This window comes from Carassius carassius, chromosome 13 (genome assembly GCF_963082965.1).
Source record: "Carassius carassius chromosome 13, fCarCar2.1, whole genome shotgun sequence".
Taxonomy (NCBI): Eukaryota; Metazoa; Chordata; class Actinopteri; order Cypriniformes; family Cyprinidae; genus Carassius; species Carassius carassius.
The window spans coordinates 27,267,559-27,288,454 of record NC_081767.1 but is presented as its reverse complement, the minus strand read 5'-3'; the positions used below and the strand labels follow the sequence as shown (position 1 = coordinate 27,288,454).

General features: G+C 41.1%; 1 protein-coding gene across 1 annotated transcript in view; it reads left to right on the top strand.

The window, feature by feature from the left end:
- Positions 1–20,896, top strand: part of cdh13 (cadherin 13, H-cadherin (heart)) — a 353,836-nt gene that overhangs the window by 309,695 nt on the left and 23,245 nt on the right. The window contains exon 11 of the mRNA XM_059565191.1: positions 20,193–20,335. Coding sequence (XP_059421174.1) covers positions 20,193–20,335 — 143 coding nt within the window. The remainder of the gene's footprint in view (positions 1–20,192; positions 20,336–20,896) is intronic.

Genomic DNA, 20,896 nt, shown 5'->3' with positions numbered 1-20,896 from the left:
TTCAAATCACACGAGCCAATATTTTATTCACAATAGAACATAGATAACGTAGCAAATGTTTAAACTGAGAAATTTGACACTTTTATCCACTTAATTAGCTCATTTAAAATTTAATGCCTGCTACAGGTCTCAAAAAAGTTGGCACGGGGGCAACAAATGGCTAAAAAAGCAAGCAGTTTTGAAAAGATTCAGCTGGGAGAACATCTAGTGATTAATTAAGTTAATTGATATCAGGTCTGTAACATGATTAGCTATAAAAGCTTTGTCTTAGAGAAGCAGAGTCTCTCAGAAGTAAAGATGGGCAGAGGCTCTCCAATCTGTGAAAGACTGTGTAAAAAAATTGTGGAAAACTTTAAAAACAATGTTCCTCAACGTCAAATTGCAAAGGCTTTGCAAATCTCATCATCTACAGTGCATAACATCATCAAAAGATTCAGAGAAACTGGAGAAATCTCTGTGCGTAAGGGACAAGGCCGGAGACCTTTATTGGATGCCCGTGGTCTTCGGGCTCTCAGACGACACTGCATCACTCATCGGCATGATTGTGTCAATGACATTACTAAATGGGCCCAGGAATACTTTCAGAAACCACTGTCGGTAAACACAATCCGCCGTGCCATCAGCAGATGCCAACTAAAGCTCTATCATGCAAAAAGGAAGCCATATGTGAACATGGTCCAGAAGCGCCGTCGTGTCCTGTGGGCCAAGGCTCAATTAAAATGGACTATTTCAAAGTGGAATAGTGTTTTATGGTCAGACGAGTCCAAATTTGACATTCTTGTTGGAAATCACGGAAGCCGTGTCCTCCGGGCTAAAGAGGAGGGAGACCTTCCAGCATGTTATCAGCGTTCAGTTCAAAAGCCAGCATCTCTGATGGTATGGGGGTGCATAAGTGCATACGGTATGGGCAGCTTGCATGTTTTGGAAGGCTCTGTGAATGCTGAAAGGTATATAAAGGTTTTAGAGCAACATATGCTTCCCTCCAAACAACGTCTATTTCAGGGAAGGCCTTGTTTATTTCAGCAGGACAATGCAAAACCACATACTGCAGCTATAACAACAGCATGGCTTCGTCATAGAAGAGTCCGGGTGCTAACCTGGCCTGCATGCAGTCCAGATCTTTCACCTATAGAGAACATTTGGCGCATCATTAAACGAAAAATATGTCAAAGACGACCACGAACTCTTCAGCAGCTGGAAATCTATATAAGGCAAGAATGGGACCAAATTCCTCCAGCAACTCATAGCATCAATGCCCAGACGTCTTCAAACTGTTTTGAAAAGAAAAGGAGATGCTACACCATGGTAAACATGCCCCGTCCCAACTATTTTGAGACCTGTAGCAGAAATCAAAATTGAAAAGAGCTCATTTTGTGCATAAAATTGTAAACTTTCTCAGTTTAAACATTTGCTATGTTATCTATGTTCTATTGTGAATAAAATATTGGCTCATGTGATTTGAAAGTCTTTTAGTTTTCATTTTATTCAAATTTAAAAAAACGTCCCAACTTTTCCGGAATTCGGGTTGTAAAACTTTACGCTTAAAATTTTCAAACTTTACAGTGGAAATAATCTCCACAAATGTGGCTTGTATGGGAGGGTTGCAAGCATAAAGCCACTCCTCAAGAAAGGCCAAATGCAGTCATGACTGAGCTTTGCCAAAACTCACCTTGAAGATTCTGAGGCAGATGAGACTAAAATTTAATCATCTGGCCTCAACACCAAACCATAAATCCAATACAGCTCACCGTCCGAATAAATGCATTCCTCCAATAAAGGATGGAGGTGGTAACTTCCTGTCATGGGGGTGTTTCTCTGCAGCAGGGACTGGAGCATTTGTCAGGATAGAAAATAAAAAAATGATGGGGCAAAATGCTGTCAAATTCTTGAGGAACATTTGCTGCCCTCTGCCAGAAAGTTGTCAATGGGAATAAGGTTTACCTTCCAACACGACAATGACTGAAAGCACACAGCGAAACACAGTGGTTGAAAGGAAAAAAATTGAATATCCTTGCATGAGCCAGGAATTAAACCCCATTGAAAACCTGTGGAATGACGAGTGGGCAAATATTACAAAGTCTGGATGTGCAAATTTAGTAGAGGCAAATCCCAACAGACTAAAGGCTGTAATTAAAGCAAAAGGTGGTTCAACAAAATACTGACACAAGGGGTGATCCTTTTTTCCAACTCAGTTATTGTTTTGTTTTATTTTATTTATTTTATTTTTTCTGACATGTTGGTGTTATATCGTTCACGTGTATATTATAAGTTGCATGGAGTAAATACAGCTGAATGGAAAAAAAGTGTACATCTTCATTTCAGGCAGCAAATCAAATTTTTTTTATTATTTTAAAGGGGGATGATAAGCCCCTACATTTTTCTCTGCTTGAATATCCTTTTTTTGTCCTGAAATACATCCCATTATGGAAGCAAAATGGGTTGTGAACAGCATCTCATGTTGACACCAATCTCAATACATATTAATTTATTAAAAAGAGAAATGTTCTTTAGATACACTGCAGCTGAATCCATTCAAGTTCTTTTGTATGATTTCATGAGAAATATTTTCAGTGCCTGCTAAATGATGATTCATGCCACACAGCATAAAAAAATCCTCATCTCACTGTAATATCAAATATCTATTCACATTTTAAAGCAGATATGAGTAGTAATGATGTATTGGTCAAAATGTATTTCTTCATATGTGCGTTAGAGTGTTCAGAAGATAAAAAGCATGTTAATGGTTGTTTGTTGGTAGTGAATACTGTTAAGTGATGCTGTTGCTTTGGACACAGCTGCAGTCTGTGGACACTGAGTGAAATACTCTCACATCTGTACTACCACACTTGATGTTTTACAAATGCTCATTTGTGTATCACAGCCAATATGCTGGATGATATGTAAAGTGACTTTGTTTGTTTGTTTGTTTAGTGATGTTAAGTTGTTCCTGACATTGCTGTTCACTCCTCTGCTGGAGCAGGCTGGAAAAGTTGTAGTGATAGTGACATTTAATGATATGCAGAACATGCATTTCTCTCCTCTCGCCCCTTTGCTCTCCTGACCTACAGGACGTGACTGAGCTACTTCCTCCTTCGTGGGATCTGCTTCCTTTGCAGCCTGCTCTCATTAGTTTGTTTCGGAACTGCAGTACTCAGCAAGTACTGAAAGCTGTGTCTGGATGATAGGCCAGTTTTCTTCTCATTAGAGCAGAGGATCTCGACCTTTATATCTCAGAGGCTGCGTATTGTCAAAAAGCCCCTCTAAAGGCTATTATATTTCATTTATGTATTTTTTTAAGTAGATGTTTAAACTGAAATAATTTTTTCATTTTTAGTAGAACTACTGTATATTTTTATAGAACTATACCTTCATATTTAGAGGTTTTTGCATATTTAATAATTACATTTTTAATATGCCATGAATTATTTTAAATGACTTTAACACATCTTGCTACCCCAGCTTGAGTAAGGTTTTTTTTTTCTTATTTTTTTCTTTTTTTTTAATTATTATTATTTTATGGTATTGCATTGACACATAATCCATTTAGATGCTACTTTTTTTTTTTTAAGTGCATCGTGTTTATCTGGAGGTCCCTCTTCCCCTGTTCAACAATTTTCCTCATTATTTCCAGAGTGTCAGCTTTAATTTCAAGATAGTTTCTTATCTTATTTCCTCGCACAGGGACAGTGACATCCTCATGATTGTTGTTTACATTTTATTGCATGCTGATACATAAAACAATGCAGATTTAATCTTGACAGCATATATACTATTAAAAAATCTAGACCCAAGTTTATATATTTGACCTCTGTTTTACAATATAAATGCAATTGATAAGTGAGAGTCCTTTCTTTACTTACCATCTTCACACCTTTTGAGTAAACTATGTCATTTGTCAACTGGTAGATAATAATAATAAACCTATTTGAACATCATGTTACTCACTTACAAACTGCCATTTAAAGGTTTGGCAGTAAGCTTTTTAAAAATGTTTTTGCATACAGTAAAAACAGGAACATTTTCTTTTAAAATTTATTTTGTATTATTTACATTTTCATCTATTTTAACATATTTCAAAATGTATTCCTACGATAACAATGCTGATTTTCAGTATTCAGTATAATTACATGATCCTTCAGAAATCATTCTAATATGCTATATTAGGATAATTTATTAATATGTTTTAACATCACAATTCTTTTTAGGAAGAACAATATTTATTGGAACTAGAAATCTTTAGTAACATTACTTACTTTAGTAGCAAACATGTCTTTACTGTTATTTTTAAACAAGTTAATGCAGCCTTGCTGAATAAAAGTTAAATACTTTATAAAAAAAAAATGCATTAACCCTATATGCATGTATCTGGTGCAGAATATAGTTCATATTTAAAGTTCTTTCAGCCAGTAGAATCACATCTGATGCCAATAGGATTGTGGAAGGGAAATAATCTTGCATAACTCTGATTGTGTGCCCCAGGAAGCCATTTTGGCTCTTTTTCATGCAAATTCATAAAATATAGGCTTGTCCTACAGAAATAGACAGACTGCAACAAAACTGTGTCTGATCTCTATTTCCTCTTGACATTAATAATGAGTAACATGGTATTAGTATAGGAAACAGTTGTGAGAGACAGCCATTATGTGGTTAAATAAATAAAGCTTTCCAAAAAGATGCCAACAGGAAAGATTGTGAGTGGTAAGGCCTCTCAGAAGCATGGATAAAATGGGTTTCTCTAACTTAATAACAGGGTTATGATTTTCAGCCGATAAAAAGAGCTGCTTTTTGTGCCCTATTATTATAATAAATTAGATTTTACGTATTGCATTGCTGAGGCATGATAATTTATGGAAATGAAGCCGAGGTAGTGGTTCCTGTTACCTCAGCTATGCAGTTTAGTTCTCAGGCAGTGAGGTCTTAAAAAGAAAGTGTGAAAGAGAGTAGTGTGTGTGGTATGCTTGACTGCTGATACCACACAAAGAGCTTTGATGATTCGCACAGTCTTTGCTTAAGCTTACAGTAATCAATTGAACATTTGTCTGAACACATGCTCCTCAATCCTGTGGCTGAATAAACTTTGCACAGCTTGGCAGATCTTTGCTGATGGGAGTCTCAGTTGGAAACGGCATTGTTGTAAGAGGCCCTTGCATCACTTCCTGTCCAGCTAAATTGCCTCCCTCTAACCAGGGGATACTTAAGCAGGTTCCAGATGGTGGATAGATCTAACACTTAAAATAAAAGGTACAAAATTGTCACTGGGGCAGTACCTTTTCAAAAGGTGCTATTATGTACTTTTAAGGTACTCGTATGTACTTATAAGGTATTAGTATGTACCATTTAAGGGTAAATGAAATATGTACCATTTAAGGATAAATGAAGTACATTGATGTACCTTTTAACTTTTGTACCTTAAGGTGCTACCCCAGTGACAGCTTTGTACAGAGTGTTATAAAACAAAAATTACGGTTTTTAAAAAAACAAAAAAAACAAATCTAATAATAGGAAATGGTATAAATGCACATGCTCTTACAATATCAACTATTTATTTTTTATATATATAATGTCCATTCTTTATGTTTTATATAACATATTATAACAATTTATGCTATTGCTAACATGAAATAACAGTACTTTTACAGCATTTATTAACCTTGGTTAAGGGTTAATTTCTATATACACTACAAGTACTTTCTGCATCACTGAGCCAACAGCTGGCAAAAAATTCAATGTGTCATTCGTTTTACCAATTCAGTCAAAACTATTATTCTTTTAGGAACAAAACAAGTGTCTTTATCTGTCTATCATTGAATCATTCACACAATTGATTCTTTAAAAACACGGAATCATTAATGTGCAACACAAGTTCCTCTTCAGGACCTCGAGCTACGTCTAGAACGAATAAGGGAACACGTCCAGCGTGACGTCTCTGAATAACGTGTATAATCAGTCCAATGGAAGGGCGAGACGTCATAGGCGGGTGACGTCAGAGACCAGGAAGCATAAAAGCATGAGCGGTGAAGCCGGTAATCAGCCTTGTGTCTTCAGCAAGCGCTCTGTGAGTGTGTGTGTTCAGTCGCTTTCTGTTTGTGAGTCTTATTTAGTGTCGTTTGTCCACTGATAAACTCCATTGTCAAAGCTTAAAAAAAAAAAAATAGGTAGGGACACACGCAGCTCGTGTGTTGTCTGCTTGAGAGTGTCAGCTCTCGAGGGAGTTGACGGCTGCGACACGAGCCTTTGCATCCCTCTCAGAAGGCTCTCTTTGAGGAGAGAGCTTTCACTGGTGTTTCTCGTGGTGCCAGCCCCGCTTTCGCCGAGGCGGAGCGGTGGTTGTGCTCGCGGGATTCGCTTTCGGATCTGCTGGAAGGAATGTAAGACAGGCAAGTCCCTATCTTCTTTCTTAGCCACCAGATCCGGCGCCCGCTCTCGGGGGTTCGGAAGCCCGCGTTTGCGGTACTTTCTCACCGATGAGAGGGCGCGACACACTGCATGTCTTTCTCTGAGGAGATTGATATGGAAAGGCACAAGCATCAGTTGCACAAGCACCAGTTACACAAGCATATTATGCCTAAAATTATAATAAGCAGCATTAATTGGAGTGGAGCTCGCGCAGTCGGCTTTTGGGAGCTGATTGTGCTTTTTTCGCTGTTAAGCGCTCCGCTCTCGCCGGGCACACTCCGAGGAGTGTGTCCATGCATGCGATCTCGCGGTTGCGGTCGCGCTGGTGCTGAGGCACGGCGGCGGCCGTGATCGCGGTAATCGCACGTGATCTGGTGAACGGGTTGGAGACGGCTCGTCCTATCTCCACCCGTGTTCACTAGATCTAGAGCTCATTCTCGAGGCTTGGAAACCCACGCTGCGGTTTCTTCGTCCTCGGAGGCAGTGCTCGCTGCAGCATTCATCTTTGATGTTGAGATTGATGTTGTGTGTGTGACTGAGTAGCATAAAATAACTATAAATAAAATAAACATATATATTAAAAAAGACATGCGGGCTGCCGAGGCAACGCGTGTATTACATTGTTTCATTTTTATATGAGTTTTTTCTACACCAGACCGCGTTGACTCGTCTGGTTGTTGACTACATTTAATTCTAAGGACTAAAATGACATATTTATCTGACTATGTGAAGTTAGATGTACAGGGGCTCTAGGGATGTAATTTCTTGTGTGAGAACGTGTGTACTGCTCTTCCTCTGAGGATGTTGAGGCGGTCAGGGGCTGCTTGGCGGAGCAGTCCCAACTGTTTTCCAGCCCCTCGTGCCGGGGGTGTCACTTTTGTACTCCGCGGACGCTAGAGTCAGAGTGGCGCTCCCAGGCAGAAGACTTCTAATGGAAAGCAGTTCTACGGACCGTTGTTTTCGCTGGATAGCCCTCATCATAATGTCCTGACGCCTAAGGCCTAGGAAGTTTTGAGGGCCAGCTCCCTCTGGGGAAGAGTGGTGTACACCGCATTACACGGTGCCCGTCTCTCCTCAGTGCCCTCAGGAGATCCTGCCGGAGTTCCAGGGCGTCGCGATCTCCGGCGAGCGCTTCTCTCAGTTACCACCCGGAAACGTAGCGGTGCTGAGAGGCTCGCTACCTCTACGGAGGTCTCTAGAGCAACTAGTACGGTCATCCCCTGCAGGTCCGCCACTTCAGGGCACCAAGCTAGTGGCTCTAGGCGCACCAGAGGCCAGTCTCGCGAGACTGGTTCCCTTAGGAGGTCACATGGCGGTGTGGGAGCCCCTGCCAAGTGTACTTCATGGGGTCCTTCCCCGAGCAGGCTCTGGTCTTTTCTTCCTAGCAGACGACATGGGTCTAAGGACCGTCGTTTTTAGGAGACTTCAGCTACGAGAGTCCTGATGCTGTGGCTCAGGACCTCGGATGGCAGGCCCCTCTGGGGAAGAGCGGTGTACACCGCATTACACGGTGCCCGTCTCTCCTCAGTGCCCTCAGGAGATCGATCTGCCAACCCTGCCGGTGTTCCAGGGCGCAGCGGTCTCCAGCGAGCGCTTCTCTCAGTTACCGCCCGGAAACGTAGCGGTGCTGAGAGGCTCGCTACCTCTACGGAGGTCTCTAGAGCAACTAGTACGGTCGTCCCCTGCCGGTCCGCCGCTTCAGGGCACCAAGCTAGTGGCTCTAGGCGCACCAGAGGCCAGTCTCGCGAGACTGGTTCCCTTACGAGGTCACATGGCGGTGTGGGAGCCCCTGCCAAGTGTGCTTCATGGGGTCCTGCCCCGAGCAGGACAGGACATGGGGCTTCTTCCTAGCAGACGACATGGGTCTGAGGACCGTCGTTTTTAGGAGACTTCAGCTACGAGAGTCCTGATGCTGTGGCTTAGGACCTCGGATGGCAGGCCCCTCTGGGGAAGAGCGGTGTACACCGCCCAGAAACGTAGCGGTGCTAAGAGGCTCGCGACCTCCTTGGAGGTTTCCAGAGCAGCTAGTTCGGCCGTCTACTGCCGGTGCGCCACTCCAGGGCACCGAGCTAATTGCTCTGATGCCACCAGAGATCAGTCTTGAGAGGCTGATTCCCTTAGTAGACTATTTGGGAGTGTGAAAACTACTGCCAAATGTCTCTCTGTGGGTCCTGAACACTGTAGTGAGAGGCCACAGAATCCAGTTCTGGTGGGCCCCAAGCAGGCTCTGGTAATGGAACAGAAGTAGACTCTCTCTGAGGACGGAGGCCATCGAGGTGATCCCTCCTTGGGTTGCTGAGTCCGGGTCCTACAGCTGGTACTTCACTGTTCCGAGGAAGGATGAGGTGCTATGTCCTTTTTTAGATCTGTGCTTTTTGAACCGCTCAGTCAGTGGACTGAAGTTTAGCACGCCTGCACAGGCCAAGTCCGAGGACTGGTGTGTCACGATCTATCAAAAAGATGCACTAATCTCCATCCTTCTTCATCGGAAGTTCCCCAGGTTTGCTTTTGGGGGCAAAAGCCTACCAATGCGGATCTACCACTGGCCTTGCACTCTCACCCCACACTTTCACGACTCAACCACATTGATGATTGGTTGATATCAGCTCAATCTGAGCTGATGACGGTTCGGCGCCATGCCCATCTCGGGACTCGGGAGTGCAACCAGTGCTGAAGTGGCCTCAAATGGAGCAACTGCGTGACTGCGGCTGCGGATGCCATATGCCCCAGGAGCCTCTGAAAGTGTTTCAGTGGTACCACTGTCCTGCCTCTGAAGGAACTCAGGCAGTTCAGCACTGACTGGGCACGCTCGCTGGTGAGCCGTGCCGTCATACTCACCGAGTCTAACTCCATACCGAGATAAGAGATTCTCTGCACAGGAGAGAGCTTGCTCTTCTCTCGGTTGACCTGAAGCCCCAACTGACTGAGATGCCGGAGCACCCAGTCCCTGTGATCGCACAACTGCTCTCGGGACCGGGCAATAATGAGCCAGTCGTCGAGATAGTTGAGGATCCTGACGCCCACTTCTCTGCGAGCTTCGTGAAGACACGGGAGGACAGGGAGAGCCCGAAGGGGAGGACCTTGTACTGCCATGCCTGAATCTCGAATGCAAATCGCAGAAACTGTCTTCGGCGAGGGAGGATTGAGACATGAAAGTACGCGTCTTTCAGGTCAATCGCTGCAAACCAGTCCTGGGGCTGAACGCATTTGAGAATGCGTTTCTGCGTCAGCATCTTGAATGGGAGCTTGTGCAGGACCCGATTCAAGACTCGCAGATCCAGAATAGGCCGAAGGCCACCGCTTTTCTTGGGTACGATGAAGTAAGGGCTGTAAAACCCCGTCCTCATCTCGGCTGGAGGGACCGGCACGATTGCATCCTTCACCAGCAGGACAGCAATCTCCTCGCGCAAGACGGAGGCGTCCCGGACTGCCACCGAAGTCTCGAGGATGCCATTGAACTTGGGAGGTCGCAGGGTGAACTGAATCGCGTAACTGAGTCGGACCGTCCGAATGAACCAGCGTGACGGGTTGGGCAGCGCAAGCCACGCTCCCAAACTCCGTACAAGTGGCACCAAAGGGACAATCGACATACCCACAGTAGTGCAGCGATGGGGAGTTGTGTCGGATGGCCCAGAAGGCATCGCGTTCCAAAGTCATCACAGCCACACTCCTCGTGTTCCCGGAGGAACTGGCCAGAGATGCGTGGAGAGGCGTTGCGTCTCCGAACCGCGACCTCTTGACCGCTGGCGAAAGGGGGCCTCTTGGGTGAGAATGAGGAGGCAGTGCGTCGCTCATCGTCAACCCGCGAGCCTTGCAACTCGGAGGAAAGGGAAATTGCTCTTATATGAAAGAGTGGGTGCCGCCGGCCATTGGACCAGTGGCGGAACAGAAAGGAACAAAAACTGAGGATTCTCCACCCAGCCCTCCTCCGGGGGAAGGAGTGGCTCTGTCTCCGCCAGCTCCTGAAGAGCAGTCTCCCACATCTCCGAGTTGCCCGTGTCAGGGCCGCTTAGTCGTCTTCCTAGAGGACTTCGCAGCCGGAAGTGACAAGGGGGGCGCCGCTCTCCTGCACGGGAACTGCTGGGCACAGCCCCTGACAGTGTCGCCACACAGGACAGCCTGGAGATGGGAGCATCGAAAAAGTGCACTTTGTCAACGTCTCTCATACAGACCAGGCTGTACCAGAAACGGCACTACTGGACCACCAGAGTGGACCACATCGCCTTCCCGAGGGACTGCGTCGTGAATTCCTTCACCCAGAAGGGTGAGGTCAGTCGCTGTGCGCAGCTCCTGCATCAACCTCGGGTTGGTTCTACCCTTGTGCATTTGTTAAAGCCTTGGCTTGCTGAGTTTGCAGGATATCCATGGCATGCAGAGCAGAGGCAGCTTGGCCCGCAGCACTATAAGACTTGGCAGCGAGAGCCGCCGACAGCTTACAGGCCTTGGGTGAGAGGCGCGGACTATTCCTCCCAGTGACGGCGTTTGGCGGACACAAGTGCACCGCAATCACACATCGAGGGTAGTGAGGACAGAGGAACGAAATGAGCTGCTTCCGGCCGTAAAAAGGGGCCATCCACGACTACATCGCTTCCCCATGCACATCCAGGAAGAAAGGAACCAGAGCAAAACGCGGTTGTGAGCCGCGCTGTACACCGAGAACCAATCGAACAGCCATGAGCACTCAGGGCTGGGCGGTGCATTCACCTCCATCCTGATGCACACAGCTGCCCGAGCAAACACGGCTGTCAACTCTGGGTCCAATTTGGCAGTGGCGACAACACCCGAGGGGGGCAGCCCCGCCGAATCTTCATCCACAGAGGTCAACAGCCCATCCCCGATGCTGCAATCGACATCTGATCCCCGGCGGCAAACTGAATGACCCGTTGGGACTGCCATAAGACAGCCCAGCAAAATCACCCAGCAGCCGCACAGGACAAACACTGCGGAAGGGGTAAGAGGTCCGTGGGGCGTGGCCCGGCGGAGAAGCTCTCACTGTCACCTTCAAATCTCCCAGAGCACTAGCCGGCGGTCCTCTGCTCGTGGCAGAGAAACCGGAACGGGTAGTGACAGAGGGGTCGGCTCCTTTCCCTTTAAGAAAGGGGAGACGCGATCACACCATTGCCATGGTCACACACGCAGTGCGTGCATGAACCATCCATGAATGCGCCTTCAGCATGCTGAATGCCCAGACACGGAAGACAACGATCGTGGCCGTTGTCAGAGAACAGGAAACGACCGCATCCAGAAGGACGCGGACGAAACGGCGTCTTTAAAAAGACGCGAATCATCCGTGATTTGCTCTTTTAGGAAATCTGCTCTCTTAGTTGAAGCGCCCAGGGGAATTGCTGAAAGGGACACCACTGTTTGCACCGTACCGCCAACCAGAACAGCTTCCCGACACAGCAGATGAATGGCTTTGTGGAGTATAACAGCTTTCATACAACCACTCGGCTCCGAAGCAAAAATCCAATGAGTGGATGCACCTGACGCCTTATTTATGGCACGGGGAGTGGCTCAGGTATGTTAAATCCACTAGCCAAGAGGGGAAGTCGTGGCCTAATGGTTAGAGAGTCGGACTCCCAATCGAAAGGTTGTGAGTTCGAGTCCCGGGCCGGCAGGAATTGTGGGTGGGGGGAGTACATGTACAGTTCTCTCTCCACTTTCAATACCACGACTTAGGTGCCCTTGAGCAAGGCATCAAACCCCCAACTGCTCCCCGGGCGCCGCAGCATAAATGGCTGCCCACTGCTCTGGGTGTGTGCTCACAGTGTGTGTGTGTGTGTTCACTGCTCTGTGTGTGTGCATTTCGGATGGGTTAAATGCAGAGCACAAATTCTGAGTATGGGACACCATACTTGGCTGAATGTCACTTCACTTCACTTCAATTTTCATTGGCGTTTTCTCTTAAACTCAGAGATGATTGGCCTCCCAAGTCAGATCCACTATGTCGTTCGACATAACTCGTAGTGACCGACAGATAGGGAACCAGGGTTACATACGTAACCTTAGACTATTTTTTGAATAAATCTTTGAATTGTTCTATCATGCAGTTTCTATCAATACATATTTGAATGTATTTTTTTTATTTATTATTAATATTATTGTTATTATCATCATCAATGTTCTTGTTTGTGTTCCTCTTAGTCCTTGATCTTGTGCAATGCTAGTCATGTGGTTGTTTTTTTGTCATGTCACTTGTGGGGTTCGTGCTGGGTGGGGTGGGGTTGAGCATTGTGAGCTGGTATGTGTGTTGTTTTGTTGTGCTGTTTTTGACCGTGATATTTGCTCTGCTGTTTTGGTTCATTTTGCTTTGATGTAATGGAGGACCCCCTCGAAAACGAGATGTTTCATCTCAAGGGGTTAATCCTCGCAATAAAGATATGTTAATAATAAAAACATGACATTATTTACAAATTATCTAAAAACATACATATTTATAATTGTGATATATAATTTATATTTCTTTGCACATCACAAGTATATAAATTTGAATGTTTAAAACATTTAAATTGTAATGATATTTCACAATATTAATGTTTTTACTGTATTTTTGATCAAACAAATGCAGCCTTGATGATCATAAGAGACTTCTTGCAAAAATATGTACAAAAATTCATAGACATTAAATATAACTTATAACCCCAACCCTGGAGTAAGTGTGTGTTTGTGTGTGTGTACTGAACCTGTGAAGGCTGTCAAAGGGTTAAGCAACAGAGTGAGATGAATGGACGACGAGCGACAGTCTGAACTTTTAACGAGGAGTTAATGGACAGGCTGGCAGAACGGACTGCACCCACGAAAGGGGTCTGATTCCCTCTGAGTCTGACCATGGCTGATTGATGGGCCGTCTCCATCTGTTTATTTTTTCCTGCCTCCCTGTCACATTTATTTCCTTTGTACAGCTCTTTCTGCCAATATGGAACAGAAATATCTGCAGGGGTGACAATGGCAATTGTCCCAGACATGAGAGCAGAGGGAGAGTTTATGGCACAGCTGTTTTTCATCAACCTTTGCAACATTGCGCACTGATCTGTGGTCCAGCGGATGCACATGTGGGAGTTGAGTTCAGTTTAGCCAGAGTGAATGAATCCCATAGAGAGATGAACTTAGTACAAAAAATGATGCTGAGTTTGGGAAAGTAGATTTTCTTTGTCCTTCTCACTCCATTTTTTTACTGTATCTTTGCTCAGGGATGTCCAGTTCCAAACAACACTGCCACTGAATTTCAATGGCTAAAATTAATATCCTAATGGGTGCATCCATCCTATTTTACAAACACAGGACAGTCAGCATTAGTGTAAATGTGCCACATGCTCGTCCCTGCAGATGCATGTTTGCGGTTAAAGAGGCCTATTTTTTCTACTGTAGCATGAAAATCAGCTCAATAGAAGAGTAAAAAAAGAACACACATTAATATTTGAACAACGGGGTTTCAAATCAAGTTAAATACATTTTCGACACAAAAGCTCAATATGTGTGTGTGTGTGTGTTCTCTTATTTATTTATTTACTTTGTTTTTATTTGTTTGATGATGTTAGTGGCACGGATGTTGTAAACTTTAAATCCACCTGTTATTATTTGCATGTATGTAACATAGATCTTTATTGTAGAACTTGTTGGTTTACACCGTCCACAGTTCAACGTGTGAGGTAGCACTGATTTCTCCTCACATACAGTAGATCCACTCCTGAACACAGACCAGGGATAAAAGGAGCAAAAATATTATGTACAAAGATGCCAGAATGACCCTCCTGCAGCATAGATGCAGTTTGCAGCTTTCCCATGTTCTCTATTAGAAGGTAACATAGTGAAAAGCCCCTCTGGCCTTTGTGCCTTCTCAGTGATACAGAAGCATAAATATGCACTGCACCCCAGGCCCTCTCCAGGCCTGACACATCATGAAAGAGTGTAAGAAGTAAAAAGTGTAACTAGACTAACCCTTGAATAACTAGACTAGTTCTTAAGACACAGTCTTAAAATAGTGGCTAAGTTTATGCAACTGTCCTCAGCTGTGTGGTCATCTAATGAATTGTTAAACATAATCAAGTGACGAGCTAAACACACACATGCACAGTTTAGTCTTTTATATTTATTAAATATTGAAATATTTTTTATATTACTTAATGTCATATTTGTTCATTTTAGTTTTATTCTGACTGAGATAGAATAATTTGAATTAACAACAACTACAACAAAAAAATCAGAATATGAGTGTTTTAAATAATACAATCATATTCTTTCTAAAGAATTGCATATAGGTGATTGTACTAATCATTAGTACATTGTTAATCTTTTTTTTCGTCCCCATGTTTTTGTCACAACCGTATGTTTTGATTAATTCCACTATTGCAGGAATTCACACTTTTTTTGTCACCTGAACACCTTTGACAAAAAAATATTTAATAGCACCCCTGATATTATAAGTTAAAAGGATAGTTCACCCAAAAATGAAAATTCTGTCGTTATTTATTCCTCTTTATGTCATTCCTTTATACAGTATAGGAACAACATGAGGGTGAGTAAATGATGTCAGAATTTTAATTTTTGGGTGAACTATCCCTTCGGTATTTCAAAAATGTAACAACACATTTCAAGTTCACATCTCTCTGAATTTCAGTTAATGGGCACAACATGCAGGTTGTAACGAGCTTTATTCAGAAGCAAAGTCAGAACAGGCAAGGTCCAAACACCGGCACTTAACAATATCCAGGGCGAGACAAAAGGATGATTCACAAACAGGCGACGGTCAGGGCAGGCAGCAAACAATCACAAAAATAAGATAAACAGTCCAAGGAACAAAGGCAAAGCAAGATGGAAAACATACAGGCTATACAATACCAAGCTCTCTCTCTCTCTCTCTCTCTCTCTCTCTCTCTCTCTCTCTCTCTCTCTCTCTCTCTCTCTCTCTCTCTCTCTGTGTGTGTGTGTGTGTGTGTGTGTGTGTGTGTGTGTGTGTGTGTGTGTGTGTGTGTGTGTGTGTGTGTGTGTGTGTGTCTTTTATAGTGTGAAACTGATGAGGTGATGAGATACAGATGATAGCAATGGGTGCTGAGTCTGTGCTAAAGATTATGGGAAAAGGAGTCTGGGGTGAAAGGCAAGGGCATGGCATAGAGTGTCCTCTAGTGGAGGTCTTGGATACTCCAGCTAGTGATCATGACACAGGTAAACAGCTAAAATATTTATTCTTATTTTTAATATTTATAATTTTTTTCTTTAATTTTAAAATTTTACGTTTATGATTTAATTGTTTATTAGCTTTTCATAAACTCACAAACTCCCCACAGATTCCCCACAAACCCCCAGGGATTTACGAACCCTGAATTACTGTTATGATGCACATTTTCATCTATCTTTAATAAGATATTTTATTAGCAAGCATTTTCGTTAGTAATATTGTTGATGAGATTAACACCTGACACATTCACACAAATTCAATTTTAAGTGGGTGGTTATTTCTTTTTTCTTTTTTTTTTTCTTTTCTTTTTTTTTTTGGTTAAGCAGAAAATTATGGACAACATTAGCCAAAAGGACAAGGAATTTTTTTTGTCATCATGTGACAATAAGTGGAAATGAAAACGCCTTCATCGGCCAAAGCTTTGAAAATGGGTGAAAAGTCTTTGACAGCTTATTTATGGTCATTAGCACATATCGTTATAGATAACATATTAATTTGCATAATGTGTTTTTAATGACACACTAATGACATTGAGAGGAGGCTAATTGAGTGAAGTGCTGTGTGTAGATTAGGGAAAAAAGCATTGTTAATGAAATTTTTCATACAATACATATGATCAATCGTTTAGGCCACACCCCCTTTGAAAACTTTCAGGCTGTCTGATTAATGTTGTTGTAGAAGGTCTGATAAACAGATTCAAGAAATGAAATATCCATTTGTTTTGTGTCAGTATGAATTGCCAATTCATCTGAGTCTTTCAGAGTGCACTGTCGAAAAGAAATGGAGGGTTGTCGAAGCTGTGACACTAAGCGGTGGAAAACACACACACACACACACACACAAATGGCCTTGACTTATGTGGGAGTGAGTTTGCATGTGTTTGCTCATGTGTTTAATGGATCACCTGAACATTTATAGTCAGAAGGTTTGAAAATAGCCATGTGTCATAAGATCACCTGAAGATTTCTTCTTCTTATTATTATTACAGAATATTAAGTAAAATGCTATTCTGATATTTATGCTTTGAGTACTTGTACAGTATTATGTGTTAGTGAATTGAACTCTGCCGGACAAAGCTGCGTCCTTATTCAACAATATATTGCCATTTTCTGCATTTTACAGCCTTTGTGCTCACTCCATGTAGGAAGAGAGTTCTCTAACAAATGCCAGCTGATTTTACAGGCGAATTACAAACTACTCTCTTGGACATATGAGTCAGGATGTGAGGTATTTGTATCCAGAGCAGCGTGATGATAATCTCATGCTAGCTTGTTTCCGAGAGCTTGTCCGCATGAATCAGAGAACATTTCCCTGAGATGTGATAGAATGCTGATAAGCTAGAATTGCTTTGTGAAAGGTCCTTTTTTGCTGTCGGAAGTGCAAGTGGGTACATGGAGCTACAGTAAAATCTTTCCTTTTATGGGTCTTTTATGTTTCAAATGTACAGTAAAAAGTTAGTTTAAAGTCATGTAAATACCTCTATATTGCTGCTCGAGAACTTTCTGTTCATCAAAGAATCTTGCAAGGAAAAAATGTATCAGGGGTTCCACAGAAAAAAAATATTAGGCAATAAAACTGTTTTTTTTTTTTTTTTTTTTTACATGATAATAATAAGAATGTCATTTTAGCACCAAATGAGCATATAAGAATTATTTATGATATTGTAGACACTGTATATCTTGTACTTACTGCTTATTGCACTTCTGGTTAGATGCTAACTGCATTTTGCTGCCTTGTACCCTACAATGACAATAAAGTTGAATCTAAATATACGTATATATATATATTACAACAGTTAATTACATTCCAATAATATTTATTACCATTTTTATACTGTTTCTTACTTACTATATAACTAATAAGGAATTATTGAAGAACTAACAGGTAATTTTTCCTTAACACTTAACTCAATACTGTTAACTGCTAAGGAAGATATGTTAATTAATCGGTATGTAATACAATTTTATGATTGTGTTAAGTAACAGTTAGCTAATCAATAACTAATGAATTCTGTCATACCTACTGAAGAACTACTATTAATTATCTACTAGTTAGGGTTCAAGAAAAATAACTAAGTAACTACTAATGAACAGTATACACAATTTCATTGAATTGTGATCCTTTCATATAAAAGTTATTAGCAGTTGTAGTAGTATAAAAATGCAATATTAATAAATGCAATCATTTTACAGAGGTTTTGCCTGTGTAGTGAATTGTTTTTTGAGTGTGTTTTGTAAGAAATCAGCTTCCAGTAGGAACCCTACCACGACTCCAGTGCCTTGCGATAATCACCTTAGTTTTTATATTTTATATACATTACTGTATATGTGCCTCATCAGCTTATACCACATTACCATTAATTCAGTTTCTTTATGTAAGGCAAAGCCTGAGGAAAAGTGAAAATACAGGTAACCAATTAGTAATTAATAAAGAATTATCAAACAATTCTTAGGATTTTATAATAATTCAGGACTTATTTCAAACCTGAAACATTAGGCCTATTCTAAAGTGAAAGTATTGGGACCCATTAGTAATTAATAAAGAATTATTAGATAATTCCTCAATAATTACTTAGAACCTGAAACAGTATTCTAAAGTGAAAACATAGGGAACCCATTAGTAATTAATAAATATTTATCAAATAATTCTTCAGGACTTATTTTGAACCTGAAACAGTAGACCTATTCTAAAGTGAAAATATTGGGAACCCATTAGTAATTAATAAAGAATTATTAGATAATTCCTTAATAATTACTTAGAACCTGAAACAGTATTCTAAAGTGAAAACATAGGGAACCCATTAGTAATTAATAAATAATTATCAAATAATTCTGCTGGACTCATTTCGATCCTGAAACAGCAGGCCTATTCTAAAGAGAAATTATAGTGAACCCTTTAGTAATTAATAAAGAATTATCAGATAATTCATATTTTATTCAATTTTAACATGCATACTGCCCACATTTAAACTAATTTAACAAACATTTTATAATCAAAACTTAAATATTTAGAAGCAAACAAAATGCATATTTCATTTCCATTATAGGCTAATAAGTGGACTTTAACAAAGTTGCAACTGTAGTAGTACTTTGTACTTGACCTTTTACTCAAGTAACTTTGAAAATGAACATACCTACTTATAATTTTACTTGAGTAATATTTTATTGGGGTATCTGTACTTCATAGTTATTTTTCTTGAACCCTAACTAGTAGATAATTAATAATAGTTCTTCAGTAGGTATGACAGAATTCATTAGTTATTGATTAGCTAACTGTTAATTAACACAATCATAAAATTATATTACATACTGATTAGTTAACACATCTTCCTTAGTAGTTAACAGTAGTGAGTTAAGGGTAGCACTTTATTTACAGTCCTGTTCCTCATGTACATACTGTGTACTTATTATAGTAATTACAATAACTATGTAATAACTAGGTACTAACCCTGAACCTACCCCTAAACCTAACCCTACTCCATGTAGTTACCTTGTATTACCAGAATTTTCTTAGATAAATACACTGTAAGTACACTATAAATACATGTAAGTACACATACTGTAAAATAAAGTGCAACCGAGTTAAGTCTTAATGAATAAATCACCTGTTAGTTCTTCAATAATTCCCTATTAGTTATGCAGTAAGTAAGAAACAGTATTCTAAAGTGTTACCCTGTATTTACAAACAAAATCTTACCAACCCTGTTTTTTTTTTTCTTTTCTGTAATGTAGGTGTAAAATTCTGTACATGCATATTTTGCACATTTTAATCAAATGGTAAGTTTGTCCGAATATATAAACTTACTCAAACGTATTATTATTATAGAAAGAATCATGGAATAGACTGAGTAATTAAGTCAACATTGTGTCTTCATTTTCCAGTTCTGTTCAATCTGCTATTGATGGTCTTTGTTGGTGATGCGAATGTTTGTGTTCATTTTGGAAAGGTATCTGAGTCAGCAATATTTTTCAGGAAAAATAAATAAATAAATAAATAAATCTCCTTCCTCTGTTTTGAATGAGTCTCTATGGGTTTCTTAAAAGCAATAGAGCCGGAGAACTTGCATTTCATTTGGTGTGTTTGTCTTTTATTTAGACTGTAAATCAGTGGCCCAGCTGTAGATTTCAGCACTACTGCAACTGCTTTTATCCAGTCATGCATACACACATGCTTAGGTGTTCTGGCGGTCATGCCCGAGATATCATCACATGGTTACCCGATTACAAAACGGCTCATTATTCTTAGATGTGTTGTTGCAGGTCATTTATCACTCTTACATGTTCAAGTGCTCTTCTTGCTCCATTTCTTTTTATTTCACTTTCAGCTGTCCTTCCTGATAACCCATCACCACTCTGTAGTGCTAATGCTTGAGGTCATGTTGCTCAATGGTTAAAAATCTTCTCTGGAAACCAAAAGGTTGCAGGTTTGAATGCCTCAAGGGGTAATCCATGACCTGTCAGCATTGTGTTCTTGAGCAAGCCACTTGACAAGTCCAAGGGTGATTGTCCCTGTAAAAAGTGGTCAGTTAATCTGAAAGAAATTTTGAAATGCTTGTGATTTGGCAAACTTTAAAAGTTAGACCCATTCTAAGAGTTTCATGTGTGTCATGTGTGCCCTTCAGGTTCTCTGTATTGAGAGACCCAGCAGACTGGCTGATCGTGAACCCCTTCAAAGGCAACGTCACCACTAGAGCCGTACTGGACCGGGAGTCTCCACACGTTCACAACAACCGGTACACTGCTCTCTTCATGGCCACAGATAACGGTAGGACATTTTTTTTGCATGAGGTGATGTCAAATGCGATGTAATAACTTCTGATGTCAGGTAAAGTGATGTGATTTAGTCACTCATCACTACATTTACTGGGTGACAAATCACTCATTTTTTGACATTTACTGGGAAAATGTGGAGGATCAATTATAATAAATATTGGCGAAATGTACTAGGAATTTCAGTGAAAATTGTTTATACAACATTTAATATATATATATATGTTATATATTTTTTTTTTTTCTTTTTTTTTTTTTTTTTTTTGTAGGGCTATTCATAAAGGAAACATTCATAAAGAACCATTTACTTCACTCCTGAATGAATCAGCCATTTGAACGAATCAAATGAATGAATAAATGACTCAATGACTTAATCATTAAGACATTTCCACAACCTACTGGCAGTTTTAGTTTGATGCTTTGCACAACAATGAGTTTAAATAATCCTTTCTCCAAATCTGATGTGTGATCTCCAAATCACCACATCATGTAATTAATTAGATTTCAAATTTTAATCACTTACCAGCCCTAATATTTTATGAACGTAATGAGAATT